The 18,930-nt window shown below is 37.3% G+C and overlaps 1 protein-coding gene across 2 annotated transcripts in view; it reads left to right on the top strand.

Annotated features, from left to right (window-relative positions):
• PCCA (propionyl-CoA carboxylase subunit alpha) overlaps nt 1-18,930 on the top strand; it is a 301,944-nt gene that overhangs the window by 139,822 nt on the left and 143,192 nt on the right. For both annotated transcript variants that reach the window (XM_067293647.1, XM_067293657.1), the window contains exons 15-17: nt 2,137-2,205; nt 3,025-3,100; nt 15,258-15,368. In XM_067293647.1, coding sequence (XP_067149748.1) covers nt 2,137-2,205; nt 3,025-3,100; nt 15,258-15,368 — 256 coding nt within the window. The remainder of the gene's footprint in view (nt 1-2,136; nt 2,206-3,024; nt 3,101-15,257; nt 15,369-18,930) is intronic.

Genomic DNA, 18,930 nt, shown 5'->3' on the forward strand with positions numbered 1-18,930 from the left:
TTCTCTGGTATTTTAAATACTGACTAAAAGAAAAGAAATATCCAATATTCACCAAGTTATGTCACACCATTTAGTTTATAAAATCACCTATTGTTACCAGGCCCTAAAATCTAAACACCAGAGGGAGAATTTAAGATGTAAATGTATTTCTTTTCTGCTGTCATTTGTTTAGTCATCTTGTGTTTTTTGTTATGAACATTAAACTTAACCTCTTAAACAGAGGACTCCATATTTTTTTTAGAAAAGTCTGCAGTAGTTTTTGAAGAATTTTAAATTCCCACTGTAATTTTTCATTTTTCAGGATATTGCTTAAGAAAAAGTGTAAATTGTATAGTGGTATATATCTATGTATACTGTGTATGAACAGAAACACAGAGTGGGAGGAGCACGTAGTGAGCAGCCTTGGCAGAATTCCATTAACTTCAAGGTCTGACTAACCTGCTTACTCTGTGTCTGAATTATGCCCCTTTCATACGTGTTTTTTCCTTTGTCAAAGTATAATATACATGTATAGATACCTACACTCATGTGTATGCATATGAATAAGCACACATGAACCACCTGTATGTAATCACTTCAAAGGTGTTACTGTAGACACAAAAATTGCAGTGTAATCTAAGTATGTCATTTAAGTTGGATGTATATATATGTGTGTGTGAATGTGTGTGTGTGTATATATCTCTAGGTATGTGTGCGTATATACACATATATGTATATTTAAAAGAAAGATAAAACGTCATAAAAACTGGTCACACAGTGGTTCTCACTGAAGAAAGTGAGTACACCTGCTAGGGTATCTTTTTATGTCATTTGGATAATAAAGTCATCATCATGCCCTCATGTGGATTCTGTAGACAAGAGGTTCTACATGTGGTCCCTTGATAATTGCCTAAATTAAAATATTAAAGGCCTAACAGCCGTTGCATTGACCTTTTTCTGCCTTGCTGCAGACAGATGAGCTGCTGTTTATTACAAAGGTTCCTTCCCACAGGTGAAGATTTTAGTGAGATTCCAAGGACCCTTTTTCCCTGTCCCTTTACGTGCAGTGTATCAGAGCCCTGCTGTTTCAACAGCTTTGATTAGATTCCTCCATCCTTAAGATCCCCAGAATGCATTTATCACTCTTGAATTGTTCTGATAATTTTTAAAAAGTATTTCAGATTCCAAAGCTCAAAAGCAACAATTTAAAAAATATTTATTCACAAGAAATTGCTCATATTAAAAGTTTTATATGGCTAACCTCATTGCTACAGTGATGGAATCAAACTGAGAGATGAAAACAAGAATCAGCAATATACTAAGTAACTTGTTGGCTGGTTAACAGCAATCAGCCTCTTCAAAAGAAATTTTTGAACTTGTGTTATTTTTTTCCATGAATGTTGCAGAATCAGAGCTTTAATTGGGGCTGTGTCCTTACAAAGCAAAGCCATGGAAAAAGCTGTGTAAACATTAAAGCCTTAGGGGAACAGCAGCAATAGAAAAAAATGTTTTACAGTTGATAGGGTGAGGCAGAGAAGGAAAGTGTTACAGACATGAAAACCACAGGATCAGTATTCCTATAGAGCTGATAAGCAGAGCTCCAAAGTTTCTGCTGAATGCTCCTTAGTTGTGTCCCTACTGGAGCTCTCAGAAGGGCTATAGTGGAACATGTGGAATGTGATTACATGTATATGCAGAAGGGGTGTGATTATAAGGGGCATCCTTCATGCCAGGTGTCAGTCAAGAATAATTGCAACTGTATTTTATTACAGTGATTAAATCAGAATTGGATACATGGAGAGTTGAAATTTAGAACATGTAACACAATCTAAATTTTAGATCAAATTTTGTCTGTTTACCCTTCGTTCTAGGAGAGCAAAAGAGTTTTGACTACCAACTGAAGATTGCATTCATGTTTTGTTTAAAGGAGAGAATAACTTACAAGTACTTTTCCTAGTGGAGGAACCCCTCCTAACCCCCACACCCTCCCACCCGCCCTGCTTCTCTAAAAATGAGTAATTATCCTAATTCTTTTGGAGGGGAAATGTGCTTCATAAGCTTCATGAGTTACGTATAAAGCTACCAGATATATTTAAGTCTCATGTCAAAATACCATTTTTTCATTGTGAAATTATTTTTGCTTCTTATTTTTTGAAGGTACGTGTTGACAGTGGCATACAACAAGGAAGTGATATTAGCATTTATTATGATCCTATGATCTCAAAAGTGAGTTGATTTATTTTTTTAATATCCTAAAGGTATGAAAAACTAATTTTATATGCTGATCTTTTAAATGAAGGAGACATTAAGATATTGTTAAACCAGTATTTTAAAGCTGCTAGATAAAGCATGTCTTGAGGGAATGAGAAAGTAGTGAAGAAAGATGTGGAATATAGGAAATTTAGTGTCACTGGTAACCAAAATTTTTTTTATCTTATGACACGATAACGGTTCTTCTTCCAGTATCTGATCAGTAAAAGGATTCTAATTTAAGCAAAAGTGATTACTCTCAGACTTAGGTGCTGCCAATCTATCTTTTTTTTTAAATTTAATCTAGTGGGGTTACAGTTCTAGTTTACAAATAGAAGCAACAAAAAAAGGATGTTTCTCTCAATATTAGCTCTTATTTATCAGTAACATATTGATACACTTAAGCTATGATATTATAGTTGGAGGCTTTTTAATTGCTTAAAAAAATCACACTTAAAGCTTACAAGCAGGTTGGTCATCTAGAAGTCAGGAGAGTCAACTAGATATTTGAGCTTCTAATTTTCTGTGTGCCTAAAGAAGAGAGAGCTTGTCCAGATGCTTTAAGTTTTACAAAAGAAAAGTAATTGGCCTTCTTTCATTGAATGGGTTAACAGATCCTAGTTTTCTCTGGGTATTTTAGAGAGAGAGACTCTAAAGCACAGATACAGTAACATGCAAAAAATGTCTTTGTGACTGCAGAAGTTCTATAAATCATTTTCTTTTTAAATGCTTTTCAGATTCTAGAGACAAGCATTATCTCATTTCTAATTAACTTAAATACCTTTTGTTTTTTAGCTGATTACCTATGGCTCTAATAGAGCTGAAGCACTGAAAAGAATGGAAGAGGCTTTGGACAATTACGTAATTCGAGGTAACTACAGAAATTTGGGTTCCTAGTGTGATAGGCTGGCATCTTTTTCAAGAAAACAGCTTGAAAATGTAGTAATTAGCAAATTGAGTAAAGTTCCTGCTTCTTAAGTGCAAATTAAAACAGGAAAAGCTTGTGTTAATTAAGCTGAGAAGATACATCAAATCTAAAGAGACTTCATTTTTTTCCCAGTGTTTTTGCTTGAATATTATGCTTGAATATTAGGAGTTAAGTATTTAAATTACTTCCTTAAACTCATAAGAGTTTTCACAAACTGGTAGTATATCATTCATTCATTATGTTGTGGGAAAAAAAGGCCACTACATTGTAAGAAGCTTAAATTAGTTGCTGTTTTACAGCACTTTAATATATTGACTGGGATCAGATAATACCACAATGCAATATTTGATTGTATATATTTTTTTCATATTTTCAAGGTAATTGTTTAGGTTTGGGCAAATATCACTGGGTACAAATGCAGGCTGATAATTGGAATCTGTTTGTGCTCTTGCTGACTGTCTGCCTGCAGGAAGTAGGTGTTCTTTGAGCCCTCCCAAGCAGCAGGGGTGAATCAGCCATGACTACTTTAGCTGCTTTTAGGTTCTGGAAATGGAAGTCATGGTTTGTGTGGGAGAAATCTTTGGTGCTTCTTCTGTGTCTTATGGAAAATACAGAAGAAAAACTCAGGACAGAAGAGTGAAAAGTTGTATTTCTTGTTCTTTCTTATCCTGAGGGTGATTAGAGAAGGGAACTTCAATGTGGTGAGATCTTTGTTTTACTCCTTACTGTTTGAGGGAGGGCTTGCTCCTCCTTGTTTGAAGGAGTTTTTTCATTTCTAGTCTGCTTGAAGAACCGGTACAGGAAGGAGGGCAGCTGTTGGAGGACTCATTGCTTTTATGCCTCTGATTGCTGGGCAGGTTGTTCCTTGATTCGAGAGGGGAGAAAGCCCTGGAACACATCTAATTTCATCCCTTAATGGCTGGGAGAAGCAAGGGAGTCTAGCTTGTACGGGAACCAGGGATATGAATGTTTCTGTTAAGCCCGGTCTAGATTTAATGCTGTCTGCAGAATGTTACAGATTCCACATCTGACTCGAAAGATGTATCTACGTAGGGGAAAATGAGTGCCCCTGTACCACAGTATAGCTAGAGAGGTGGTGGGAATAGCCATTGTAAATGGACTGTGTAACTCTAAAATGGACTTACACTGGTGCAACCAGAGCCATTAGCCAGTTGCAATACCATGTGCTGATGTAAACCCTTGCTGCATATCAGCTGAGCAAATTTACATGAGAGAAATATTTATGTTTACCTAGACTGATTTTTTTTTATTTTTTAATGGAGGCAGGCTATGGATTCAAACTCAGATGTACTACTAACAAATGATGCTATAGATTATATTTAAAGAAAAATTGGAATTATATATGGAGTGTGGTTATTTATTGCATGCTGCAATATGGAATGGAACCTAATTGGTTGTTCTTAAGGTATGTTACATAGATGTGTATAAACCTAAACAGTTCTGTAGATATATAAATACCTAAAGAAAACAGGACACCTTGCATCTGAAAATGATGATGACTACTTGATTATTTTTTTTTTGGTAGTCTTGCCTTTTATTAATAAACGCATATGCATTTAAATGTTTAAACTTGGTATCCCTGCCTGTAATATTTCTACCAGTGAAAAAGCTCTTCATCTATTAAAAAACACTGAAAGAGATAATAAATGAACTACAGGGGGGAAAGTATTAAATTCATTACTTTCTTCTAGTACTGTAGTTCTTAAGTATCACAGAGGACAAAGGTTTTAATTGACTATTGATTTCAAAAGTAGATGAATTTCCAGGACATGTTTTCAGTTGTGATTGGGCAGTGGGTTCCATTTGAAAACCAACAGTATTTTTGTGCAGTTTTAGGCAGCAGGTATTTTCTTCTCTGGATTAATTTAAAATGGAGTATTCATGGATGTTAAAGTATCTCATCTCACTCCTAGTGTGGATGATGCTTGATAGGACAATTTGAAGAAACTGTCCTATGTGTAATGTTCTGAACTGCATTGACATGTAGAAGTTCAGTTTCCAGGGCTGTTGTCTCTAAAAAGGTTAAGTATACTTAAATGGTGGTGAAGAAGAAATATATTGGTATTTAAATGGACAAAATAATTAAAAATATTAGAAAGGTAAAAGCAATTTCATGAATTTTTTGTAAAATGAGTGTGTATGTTTATGCTTTAGAATACTGGGTGTTGTGAAAAACTATTAAATCACATCAGTCTGATGTGAATCAGAGTCTTTAGAGACAGTGTATTTTTCTAAGTAATGAGTCTTTTCAGAGTTATAAAGCATTTTAGGTAAGCATTGCCAGCTAAAGTCAGTGTGAATTGCATTGGTTAGGATCCACTTTGAGAATTTAGATTTAAATGACCAAGAATGGCAGCATTTCTCTAAACAAAAATGCTCTCTCACTCACCTATGGTGAAGATGGGCTGGGGTGCCTGGGTACCAGGTCAGTCAAGGACCGTCTAATGGATAGCTTAGGGACTGCTAATGGAAGATGGAGTCTTTTCCATCACTTCTGTGTCACCAGTTCAAAGCGGGCAAAAGTTGGTAAGGACTTTTAGTCGCTCACATTTTGATGGCTGCTTGCTGACCTGTGTGAAATCCGTGGTCTTCATCCAGTTCCTAGTGGACAAGTGTCCTCGTGGAACAGATGTCACCATATAATGTCATTCCTGGCAGTCCCAGCAGAGAATCCAGGGACTGAAGCAGCACAACGACCCTCCTGGAGGTGATTCATCCAAGCTGGCTTGGGCATGCTGACAGTGTGAAGTGCAAGGCTTATTCTGCTGCTCCTTGTGTACTGGCTATCTGAGTTAGACACTCATTTCTCTAGTGTGGTGACTTTTGGATATCCTAGAGTTACCCTGTTCCTTTTTAGCTCCTCTCCACTATGCAGGGAACAAATCCTCAGACTACCATAGTCTTTAACTTGTTTCCTAATGCCAGGTAGTACCTTGAACCCATCGTTCCCATCCCAATAAATCTGCCTGTTTCATCATGAGGGAAATTAAGGCATGCCGTGCATCTTGGGAGTATAATGGCAATATGGTTGTTCTTCCGGTTCCTTCTTCCAATGCCCTTGTAAGGGTTACATTTCATACAGAAACGGGCTAAGATTAAAAAGGAGGAGAAGAGAACTAAAGTAAGACAGTAAATTGGATTTTAATTTCAAACATAACAAGTCCCTAATTTCCCATTCCCCATTTTGCAATGTGCTTTTTGGTTGTCAGTGTTAAAATCTTAGGATTGAAAATAAGACCACAATTTATGCACTGAAGCTGAAGTGTCCATTTTTAATTATTTGACTTGAAGGAGTCTAATTCTTTATGATTTGTCACAAGATTTGTTTTTTGGAATTTTATTGACAGTGGTGCCGCTAGGGAACCTGAGATAATAAACTTTCCGCTGTGCAAAACATCATTTGGAATAAAGGGATAAAAAGATTTGAGCACTCTTTTCGTAGTCTGTGCATGATTGTTAGATGTGACCTGTGTTGTTTGTCTAAAACATAGGCTTCTGCTTTTTATTTTTAAATTTAATCTGATCTTTGCAAAGAAGCAAACTTACACAAAATTTGAGTAAATAATATTTTAGGCAATTAAGTTGCATCATTCAGTGCCTGAAATAGCAGTGTCTTGATTAAAAATAATGAATAAATCAAGTTGTAACAATGCTATGTCTCTGAAAATGTCTGTTGCCTTAACATTTTATTACAGGTTGGGCAGATAACAACTTGCACGCACTAAAATAAGAAATTCTAGAACCTGTTAATTGGGTAGATGCTGACAATGCGGTTTACTCGAGATATACTCATGGTGGTCATGGGAATATAATCTGCTTTGCATTTCCTTTATGGCAGAGGATGAAAACCAAAGGTAGCCCATCTTTGAGGGGTGGCTTGGATAGAATGATGTCCTGAGGTCCTCTCTGGCCGAAATTATCCTGCTAGGAACCTGTTCTTCTATTGAGAACTGATCTGAATTCAAAATCTCAATTGAGATTTCTGAGTGAGGAAAGGTTTAGTTAGGTAAGTTTTTATCCATGGGTCTTCCAGTATAGTCCAGGGATGATAACGTTCAAGGTCTAACACAGATTTTTCTCACATATTAGCACTTTAGTTTTATTCTGTGGTTACTGAAATGAAACAGAATTTCTAAATACAAAATATAAATTGGTCAGGTGTAGAGCCACTGCTGTCCATCAGGGTGAGGCAGAAATGTTACCTGTGAGCTTGTAATGTTATTAGTAGTTCATCTTTGCCCTGTTTTGTGTCACCTTTCATCAGAAATTTAAGGTATGGGTTGTTATTTTTGAATGTGAGCAATAGAAATCGGGTATTGGAATAATGCCTTGTAATGTACTTACTGTGTACGTAAACAGATGATGTATGATTTCCCTCTTCTCAGCTTCTCTAAGACTTTAGCAGGTGTTTCTTCTTGTAATTTTTTATGATATTTAATAATCTGCTCTTTTAAAGGAGTGTGTAAAATCCAGTATGATGTTCTGGGAATTTACGTATGAAAAGCGTTTTTATGCATATAAATAAATTAAATGGACATATTTATACAGCAAGTAGAACTGATTATCAGTTCACTAGAGGTCTGATTGGGCAGAGAGCTTGTATCGTTGTGTGCAAAAGCTTGTATAATCTTTCCTTCGACCTCTGTTTGCTTTTTTTCTTCCCTGCTGATTCAAATATAAAGCAGCAAAATGAAAATTAACAGTCTTTTCAGAAAAGTTAACCTTTCTCTGTTGAGATCTTGCTTGCTGTGGGGAAAGTAATGTAGCAGACTACTTGGGAGAAAGAAGAGAAGGGGGAAGGAGAGTCTCTGAAAGAAAGAGTAAGACACAGAGCAAGAAAGAGTAGAAATGAGTATGAGGGGGAAATAAGGGAGCCACCAGCCCAGGGGATCTTGCAGCATGGGGCAGAAGAGCAAGCACGTAAAAGAAAACTGGTAAACAGCTGTGGTGAATGTTCACGGGGAAGGTGACTGTAGAAGTGGACTCTGATGTGAACGGAGACCGGAAAGAACAATGGCAGCAGACACTGTTAGCTGAGTATTTGCAGCTGTAAAAAGGGGGGGGTAATGTTTAGTTCCTTTCCTGAAGCCTTCTGTGATCGAGGATGCAAACTGTCAATTCAGACACACTAATTATTTTGGAGGAAAAAAAAGAATATTATGCTTCGTGTTGAGGAAAATGCCTTGTCTTTCCAAAGAAAAGAAACTTTCATTTTAGTATTGTATCATATATTCCCAAATAACTAATTTTCAGGTACAAAGGCTTTCACGATTAATTTTAATTAAATCCAAAGAACTGTTTATCATTGATTACTGAATGATTCTATGTCTATTATACATTAACTTAAAAGATACTTCTAAGTGCTAGTGATATTTCAAATTTCATATCATTTTGTATTGTAATCACATGCAGGTATGCTCAGTGGGCTCATTGGTATTGTGAACACAACAACCTCTATGTGTAAACCAGATTTCCTGCAAAGAGCATATAGTGTTTGCTTTCCTTTCTTTTTAAAAAAGAAAGTTTTCTTTTTCTTTCATTTTTCTGTTTGTGCTTTTTAAAAAGTGCTGCAACGGACTCTACAACTCTTTCTGTGGATTTTTCCCTTGTTATAGCAGAGGCAATAAGGTCTGAGACTTCAGTAAGATTCACTATGTTTTCTGACACTTTGCAATAGAGTTGAGTGCGTTCCAAAGTGCGTCAGTGTGGAAATTGAAATTGGAGGAGGAAAAGCAGCTGAAGTATCAGCAATTCAAAACCTCTGGAAATGCCCATTGCAGCATGCTTGGTAGCATCAGCTTAGCATAGAGATGCTGGCGTGAATCAAGATTCTCCCCCTGTTTCTTCTGTCTTTTTTAAGCCAGTTGCAGGTGAGGGATTGGGAATGGCAGCATGTCAGTAGAGCGCCCTGGCCTGTAGTTCAGGAAGGGTTGTAGCCCACTGCAGTATGGGACAAAAAGAGGGAAGAACACTTGAAGAATAGAATAGTCAGGTAAAAGAGGAAGGTAATGTCGTTGGTGCAGGGGGCGAGAAACAAAATAAGATGCAGCTTCATGTCAGAGGAATTTTTTTAAACAAAAAAGAGAAAAAAGAATTATGGCAGAGGAAAAAAATGTAAGGAAAGCAGTGTGCCAAACTGAGGAGATAGGAAAAGACAAGTGCTGTTATTCATTCTGAGTTATACCCCTTAGTTATAATGTGGTCCTGGGGTTCTGTTCCTCCTCTTTGGAGCGAAGGGGTGGGTGAGGAACGGGTGATGGCGGGGTGGCCGTCCTTTTTCCTTCTCTTGTTCCTGACAAAGCCTCCTTAACTCCTGCTTGCAATTATCCTACTGATTCAAACATTCACACGTGTTTGCTAACGCCACAAATAATGGGCTGCTTAATCTTATTAAGAGGTTCAGTCTACAAGCAGTACAAAATTTAGTTTGAACTAATGAGTTTTACATTAGGATGTTACCATATATTATCTACCTCTTTTTCTTCATTTTCCCCCTTTTTCTGGTTTGTGAGTTCTGTGAGCATGAGACTTTAATACCCAGAAGAATTAATGTTTTAATTGAAATGTGTTCAACTCAGAGGATCAGTGGAGTACTGATCTTTTGTGACAATATTACGTGGATGCTTGTGTATTAAAATTAGAAAACTAAAAAAGCCTTTTTTTAACTTTTGTAATGGATCTTTGTTACCTCTGTATGCAGATAGCCTGCTTTGAAGTGAATGACAGAATTAAATAGTTGAATGTGTAGGGTTTTAAGGAGTAGTATGACAGCAACTTTTGGAATTGCAAACTCAGTGGACACCAGGGTCGAAATCACAAACTTGGAGGAGTTTGTATGTTGAAAGTGGTGTTTTCATTACCTGTGCAAAGCTATGATACTGTTCATGTTTTAAGTGGAGGATAACATAATCAGTTCTTGATAATGCTCAGTGTAAAGCTTGATTAATATATATTTTTTGATTCATAGAAATTAATTAGGATGCCTTATACGATTCATAACATTTATTCTTATTCAGCATTTAAAATGAGTGGTGATAATTTAGCTTTGTCATTTCTTAAAAAAAAAAAACCCCACAACTCTAATACTGTACTCTACACATTGTTTTGGCAATCAGTAAGTATGCAAATAAAGTTCTTTCTATTCCACTTAGCACAATTTAAAATTCTGAGCAAGTTAACTATATTGAATTGTTTATCTACAGAGAGGCATGTAGGACTCCAATTAAGTTTACATGGATAAATGCAGATTTGTGTTTCCAAATGTCAATATGACAGAAGTTTAATACTGTAAAAAGGCTAATCAACACTGAATATGTTTAGTGTCAGTAAATATTTATAGTGAAAACATTGCCTATGGTTTTGTGCCTTAGCATTCCAAGTTTATTTTGATTTTTTTTTTTGAGTAAAAATGTGGCATGATATCCTGTTCATAAATCTAGTATAAAACTTTTGTCTAAAATTGATTTTATTTTCATCTTTCATCTTTACTTTCATCTTGGTGCATTATAGGAAGACAGGATAGGAGTTGGGCTGCTGTTTGTAGCTAACAAAAACTGAGGTGTATTTAGCAACATTTTAAGGCAAATGTAATCCAGAAAATATGAAATAAGGCAAGATACAGTAGAGACAGGTGGGCAGTATGTGTACTCATTTCTTCTGATTATAATTTTTTTTAGTGAGGGCTTCTTCAAAACAGTGATTACTGCTCAGCTCTATTGAATGATGTAATTATTTAGTGTGCTCAAGTGTTCATTAAGCAATAGCTTCAGTCTCCCTTCAAAATTAATTGAACCTCAGGATTATATATGTTACATATAAAATATATAAAATATACTCTTTATTACATCTCCAGAAGTTAATCATTAGTCTCATCTCCTTTACAAATATAGTCTGGAAAATAGTATGTCAAAATTGAAATCTGCAATAGATTAAGACTGCTGATATAATATTGTATGAAAAATACAGTATGGAATGAAAGAAAAATTTAAAGAGGTACAAGGACCATTGATTATTGCTTTTTATTATATTTTGATTTAGAAAAAAGAATAGAGCCTCAACTGCATTTCTGCAGCAGTCTGTAGAAGAATCATGCTGAAATTTTGTTTTCTGGAGGAGAAATAAATGTATATGGTTTAGGATTTTGTTTGTTTGTTGGAAATCTTGTGGCTTTTCTGGATAACAAACATGATTTTGTTCTTGGCAGACTGCAGACCTAGTCAAGAGAAAGAAAAAAAAATACCCACTGAAAACCACTGCAACATAAGTATAATATACTTCAGTTTAGTGTCTAACTTTGCATGAAATAAGCACTGCCTGTTAGACTCTGTTTGATCCTGTGAGAGTGTGGGGCTAATGTCTGGCCAGTGTTTTGGAAGCAGCAGGTAGTCAGGAGCAAGCTGCTCTAGGGGTCCACATTTCTGTAGCCTAGCAGTTACTCACACACAGATGGAGACCTTATGAACTTTGACAGAGGTCACGCTAAATTGCAAATCTAAAACTTCTAGACTTCTGAAGGATTACGCTGGTACATTATTATTATTTTTTGAGCGTGTGATTAGGTACATCGCTAAAGTTATCAACTCAGTTTTGAGAAGCAGATCAACCATACAGTCATTGTTCAAATAATCATGGGGACAGATAAAGTTAGTCTTTCGTGGTACTTTAAAGGGGAACTGTTGCATATTAAAATTTTAGTTTACATATATAGAACACATTTGTTACATTGCTTCCTGATCACCTAGGCTTCTCTGCTCTATTGAACTTACAAAAGTAATTTTAGAGTTGAAAATATTGTAGAAGTCTCTGATTTTTCTGATGCACGTAGTTTGGAAAGAATTAAGATACACGTAGTATTTTTTGATTTCAGGTCTTTTGGGGCAATCAGTTGAGACACCAAGCTCTCTGTCATCTGTCATCAGCCATCATCTCACCAGGGATCTTATAGCGGTTTAGGAAAGAAAAACATGAGATGATCTGGTTTCACATTGTAGTGTGTTTAAATCCTTCATTCAGTCAAAGTCAGAAATCATTGAAGAGATCCTCTTTTGTCTTCTAATTACAGTCCTGAAGCTGTACTTAAAAGATGAAAATCTGTGTGATATTTCAACTGACTGTTCAAACGGGAAAATTTGGGGAGATGGGTTAGTACTTTGATGTTTCGATAGTTCCATCTTGTAGCAGCCAAATAAAGACTTTATTTGTCTTCAAGTTATATTTGTCATAAGAATACCTTTAAAAATAATTTTTAGTGGAGATACAATATGGGTTTAATTCTGTGTTTATGAAGTCAAGGTCCATGAATGACTTTCTAGGTCACAAGCAGCAAGGAGGCTGATCCTCTTTTAATCAAATGGTCAAATTTTCATCTTGTCATCATTGAACTGGTTGTGTAGTGTGCTACTTAATGGCTCATGAACTAGTCTTTAAAGCTATGACTTCATGTTTCAGTGAGTCTGAGTCTGATTCCATGTGCTGAAAGTGGTTTCGGTAACGGCCACACAGAGAGTTTGAAAATTCACACCAGCAGCAGACTGTAGGGGGAAAAAAGCTTTAAAACTGTTTGAACTGATCTGCGCATAAAATAACAAGAATGTTATTCATGCTTCTAAACTGGAAAAACACAGCGGGAAAAGAAGTAGGGAGCACAAAATGATCTCCTTCTCTAACCCCAGCAATTCACGGTCACTGTACTGCTAGTGTCTTTGCTTTGGTGATATCTCTATTTCTGCAGGAAAAATATCTAAATAGTTCAATTTGCAATTAAGAGCCTTGAGCTTACAGTGAGTTCTTATTCCTGTTATTGTTAACTAGAGCAATTACAGAAATGTGCAAATAATTTCCAGAGTCATCAGCATCACTATAGTAATCATAATAGCTTTTAAGTGCAAATATCTAAACCTGGAGTTCAGAATCTTGTGCCTTACAAGAGATGTAGGGGCACAAATTGTTACAAGATAAGCTAGGTTGTGATGTGTTCTCCATTTTATACTTTGTTGCGTGCATCCAACACCAAAGTTCATGTGCACCTGGCAAATGCAAGGTAGTTTGGAGATGCCTATCCCTCTGATGCAGAGAGGAGAGAATTTGAATTACTTTGTATTTCCTGACGGATAAGAATGTGCACACTGCCCAGTTGAGGCTGGGATAACCTCTTTCCTATAGCAGCTTGCTCGCTTAACCATACCTGGAACGGACGCAGCAGCTTCAACTGATACTTATGATTTGTGCTCTTGGATTGCATATCCATTTCAGCTTTTCTTAGGAAACTTTAACGTTTATGATGCAGTGTTATTCTCTAGTCATATTTGGCTTGAACTATGGCGGCTCTTCAAATTTGCTGTTACAGTCTCTTTCCAAAGTGGAGTGGAGAGTTGAGATAAAGATGTTTTTCTCTTATCTGCGTAATCCTAAACTGTCCTTTCCAGAGATGGCCTGTGTGCTATTCTCTGAAGAGGAAGCATCTTCTCTTTGAAAACTTCTGTACTTCAGTAAGCAGAAGATAATGTTTTGGTTTTTTTTTATCTCAAGGATTTTCTTTCCTTTCCTCTGCTCCCTCCTGAAAAGAATTCTTTGTATTTAATATTTCAATGAAATTACTTATTGTGACCACTGTACTCGGTGCTAAACTGTAACTACATCTGGCAAAGTGCAGTTTAGCATGAAGTCGTTAACCTAGTTCCACTGCTCCAGTGAAATCAAAGAAAAACAAAGCTGGAAGGATCTCAAAATCATCTAGTCCCACTGCCTGAACTAAGGTAGACCAACTACGTCTACATCCCGACAGGTGCTTCTCTAACCTGTTTTTAAGCACTTCTATTGACTCCACAATCTCTCCACATCTTTACCAGCGTTAACTATCCTTATTACCTCTCTCATACTGACACCTATTTCTGATTATGTTTTGTCCCATCTACACTGGAAATGGAATATGGTTTAGTCCTTTCCTCCTTGAGAAAGCAAATTAATTTATTACCCAGCTGTGGGGAAGGTCAGAGAATTTGCTGCACAGTGTTTTGTGTGGAAGTATCACACTAACAGTAACAGCAGCCTTGGAGCTGTGTAGCTTTCAGGAGCAGTTTTATAAAGAAGGATAGAGACTGAGGAATGTTAGTTTAGTTTACCCAAATATGATAATCTGCCACATCTCTTTAGAAAGCTTTGGTTAGCAATTCTCTTTCTTTGTTGACACAAGAAGCAGGGGAAGAAAAGAAGGGAGAAGAAAAAAATAAATAGGAAAAAAGAGAGGAGAAAAGGTGAAAAGTGGAACAAAAGGAGATGAAAAATTTAGAGGAAAAGAAAAATGGATAATATAATACTCAAAGGAATTAAATGATAAAGATAGCTACAAGGGCTGTATCAGGAATCATTTTTTTAATTAAAGTTTTTTGTTTTATTTTGGTGAGAGGTTGTTTGTTTTAGGTTTTTTTAAGCTGTGTGCCCAGCAGGGTCATGGAATGGGGCTAAAGGGGGAATGGAGGGTTAAACAATTTGTCGGGCAAGGTTGAGTAAAGGTGCACACAGCACAAAAGAGCTTTCTTTGTTTTTTAAATTCCACAGGAGTCTCTTATGACTTACAAATCATATATAAATGATAAAACTTCTTACTGTCTTTCATTACTGTGATTGAGGTGTAACATGGCTTATATCTTCCACAGCAGTGTGTGTATAAGGTGTCAGGATAACAAGATGGGCCAGGGTTCACTGGAATTGGGCAACTTAGTATGATCATGATGCATCTGTCACTTCACAGAGATAGCTCTGGTCTTGCCTACATCTGCTTGGACTGAATCAAAAGCCTCTGGCTGCATTTGTCATCATTGAATTACTAGGTTTTTGAATCAGGCTTGGTGAGGTGAATATTTTAAAGGCTTACTAATTAAACTGAGTGCTTCAAAGTATCTTGAGGCAGGAATGGAGCAGGGCCGCTAAATCTATATTGATTATATCAATATTATGGTGTGTAAGCTGTGGACAAGTATTTAGTCTATGAAGGTGAGACTTTGTATTTTAAAAAGTAATTTCCTACAGTAGCTTGTGGTTAATGTGTTTTCCTGATTTTGTTCTGCTGTTTTGTTTTTAGGTGTGACTCACAATATTTCTTTACTGCGAGAAGTGATCATCCATCCACGCTTTGTTCAAGGAGATATCAGCACTAAATTTCTTCCTGAAGTCTACCCTGATGGTTTTAAAGGTTTGTTCCTCTTGGGAATGTTTCTTTCTCCTTGGGAGGTGTTGCTTCTGATTGTTATTCTTTTATTTATAGACTTACCTGTTCTCTAATTAGTCTTTCAGGTTTTTTCAAATGTTTGTGTGTATACGCATACTTAGCTTTTTAATAACACACAATAAAATTGAAACAGTTATTTTCACAGAATCACAGAATCACTGAGGTTGGAAGGGACCTCTGGAGATCATCTAGTCCAACCCCCCTGCTCAAGCAGGGTCACCTAGAGGACACTGTACAGGATTGCGTCCAGGCGTGTTTTGAATATCTCCAGAGAAGGAGACTCCACAGCCTCTCTGGGCAACCTGTTCCAGTGCTCTGTCACCCTCACAGTGAAGAAGTTTTTTCTCATGTTCAGATGGAACTGTCTGTGTTTCAGTTTGTGCCTGTTGCCTTGCGTCCTGTCGCTCGGCACCACTGAAAAGAGTGTGGTCCCATCCTCTCGACACCCTCCCTTCAGATATTTGTATACATTGATAAGATCCCCCCTCAGTCATCTCTTCTCCAGGCTAACCAGGCCCAGCTCTCTCAGCCTTTCCTCATAAGAGAGATGCTCCAGTCCCGTAATCATCTTTGTAGCCCTTCGCTGGACTTGCTTCAGTAGTGCCATGTCTCTCTTGTACTGGAGAGCCCAGAACTGGACACAGTACTCCAGATCTGAGTGTGGGTCTAGCAACACTGATTAGGTTAGACGACAGAAATACATGTCTTAGCCTGGCTGCAAAGCACCTTGCTCAGAGAATAAAAATGGTTGCCAAGCATGCAGGAGTTAGTCCATACTACTAAGTAGAGTATTGTCAGACAATATTGTCTGACAAATGTCAGTATTGTCCTTGTACAGCTTTCAAGCAGCCTGAAATTCCTCTTTGCCTCCTAACCTCTCTTGTGACAAATATAGACCCAGGAAATAGCCCTATTTTCACAAAGATCCAAGAGGAATCTTTGACAAAGAACAAAATCAAGCTCATGGATCCTTAGGCTGTTACCCTCCTGGCTTACTCTTTTTGGCTCAGTCTTTTTTGCAGTTCATCCATCATTTCCTGGATATCTTCTTTAATATTGAGATAGTTTTGTAATGGCCACACTTCCTGTTTATTGAACGATGTCTCGTGCTTGGTCAGTCTCACTGGGAGAGACATCCTGTGCAAATGAGAAATAGGGCATTTTCCAAGAGATTATCACAAAGGCCATACCAAAACACAGGGAGCAAAGGAAAGGGCATCCTTTACTTTTCCCTCTTCTAGCAAGTTTATCTCATTTGGCAGAGAGGAAGAGCAGAATTTCTCATGGATAATTCATAATTTTAGTTGATTTCTAATACAGAAAGGAAGAAAGAGGAAGCTTGTCTCTTTCCTGTAATTGTGTATTGGCTCCAGAGAGTATGCATGAAGTGAAGACTTGTAGATACATTGTGTCTGTGATAGTTTTATAGATTAGGGGAAGTGATTACTCTGCTTTATTCAGGACTCGCTAGACCACCTCTGAATACTGCATCCAGCTTTGTCCCCCTCCCCCATACAAAAAAGATGTCGAACTTCAGTGAGTTCAGTGGAGAGCCACCAGGTCGGTTAGGGGTTTGGAGCTGGAGCACACCACCTATGAGGGCTGACCTAACAGCAGCCTCCCAGTACCTCTGAGGAGGTTGCCAAGAAGATGGAGCAAGGCTCTTTAGTGAGGTGCACAGCAGAAGAACAAGAGACAATGATCATAAGTTGAAACAGGGGTGCTTTGAAATGAATATAAGGTGGAGGGGAATCACTCTGAGGATAATTATGCACTGGGACAGGTTGCCCAGAGAGGTTTTGGAGCTGCCATCCTTGTAGGTTTTCAAGACCCAGGTGGACAAAGCTCTGAGCAATCTGGTTTAAATTCAGTGTTGAGAATGCTTTGAACAGGAGCAGGGGTTGGACTAGAGACCTCCCCAGGTCCTTTCTAACCTGAGTGATTCCATGATTATGTTATGAATTAAAGTGCTTTTTAGGTGAACTGAGACTTTGGAAATGACTTAAGTCTGGAGATTTTTGTTATTAGTGGGATGGGGGAACGTTGCTGCCTCTAGCTGTGTTAATGTTGGAAGGGAGAGGATGGTTGCTATTAACTGAATTCCATTCATCTTCCCCGCACTAGAACCTATGCTTTATCTCCATTTTATGAAGCTACTGGGCCATAAAACCTGTCTTAACAGACAGCTTAGTTGAATTTCTTTTTTCCCCTGGGAAAGAAGAAACGTTTTTTTGGTCTGTCAGCAATCCCTTTAAGCTTCAAAATAACAGAGATTTCCTTTCTGTATTCCAATAGCATCCCTCTCACAAATGGTCACCAGCTTTAACAGAGAGATACTTCTCTTCTCCTATATTCTGAACAGTTTGTAATTGCATGTGCAGACCAATATTGTCTGTATTTTACCATGGCCTTCTGGATGAAGCAGAGCTCAGCTGGACTTAAAGAGGAATTAAAACCTCTAATAACATCCAACTTTTTCAGCCTCAACTTAACTTGATATCCATGCCACCTGTGACAGCCTGCTTCAAAATCCATTGGGGAAAAACTAAAACCAGAACAGAACCTAAATAAAATGTAAACATTTCCTGCATTGATATGAACCTGGATTGTATTGTACTTTCTATATTACTCATTTTGCTTTTAATTTTTGTTCTTCCCAGTCAGAAAACAGTCACTTGTCAAGTATTAAGTAACAGGCCTGGGCACATAACCAGGGCTTGGTTGTGTGTTTTTTTTCCCCCCCCCCTTCTGTAATTGATAGTAGGAAACACATTTCTAGGACAAAATGCAAATGAGATTGTTATGGGAAAAATGACCTTTTATGTAATTTAATTTGAAGTTGGTTATGTAAAGTAATTGCATGAACCTTTTTGACTCAGCTTGGGGGATACTGGGATAATATTGATTTAAGCAATCATAACATCAGGGAAATGAGAAAGAAATACTTCTTTCTTGTCTTCCTTCCAGTTCAGGGTTCTGCCATTTAGTTGTCATAGATATGTACAGTCTAGTCTTAAATAATGTGAGCAACAATGCTTCCACTGCTTTTGCTGTGACTTAATTTTATAGCCATTAATTCTGTTTTATGTTCACATTATATAATTTGGCTCAGTGATGATACTGAGGATGCAGAAGTATATCCTAGTTTTGGTAAAGATATTTGGGAACTGATTTACATTTTTTGGTGGAGATGAAATCTTCATACAGTCCAGGAGTCTGCAATATGCAGCAATGAGGGTAGGAAAGGGCAGTGATACAACTTTCCACTTTGGAAGCTGGGGAACCCTTGCTGCTTACTCATTTCACTTCCTATCAAGGCAATGCCTGGAAGAATACTTCAGAGGTAGCTTCGTTGCTTTTCAAAGCTCTCTTCTGCGTGGTGAACACCAAAGGCTGTGTTGTTATTACGATGAATATTACCATATACCTCAAGACATCCAGTTGAAATCCCGAGGGGTGGGTTGTAAAGTAAAATACTTGATGTGAAGTACTTGATGTGAAACAAAGGTATCATTATCTAGGGCAT

Source organism: Apteryx mantelli, chromosome 1, assembly GCF_036417845.1.
Source record: "Apteryx mantelli isolate bAptMan1 chromosome 1, bAptMan1.hap1, whole genome shotgun sequence".
NCBI lineage: Eukaryota > Metazoa > Chordata > Aves > Apterygiformes > Apterygidae > Apteryx > Apteryx mantelli.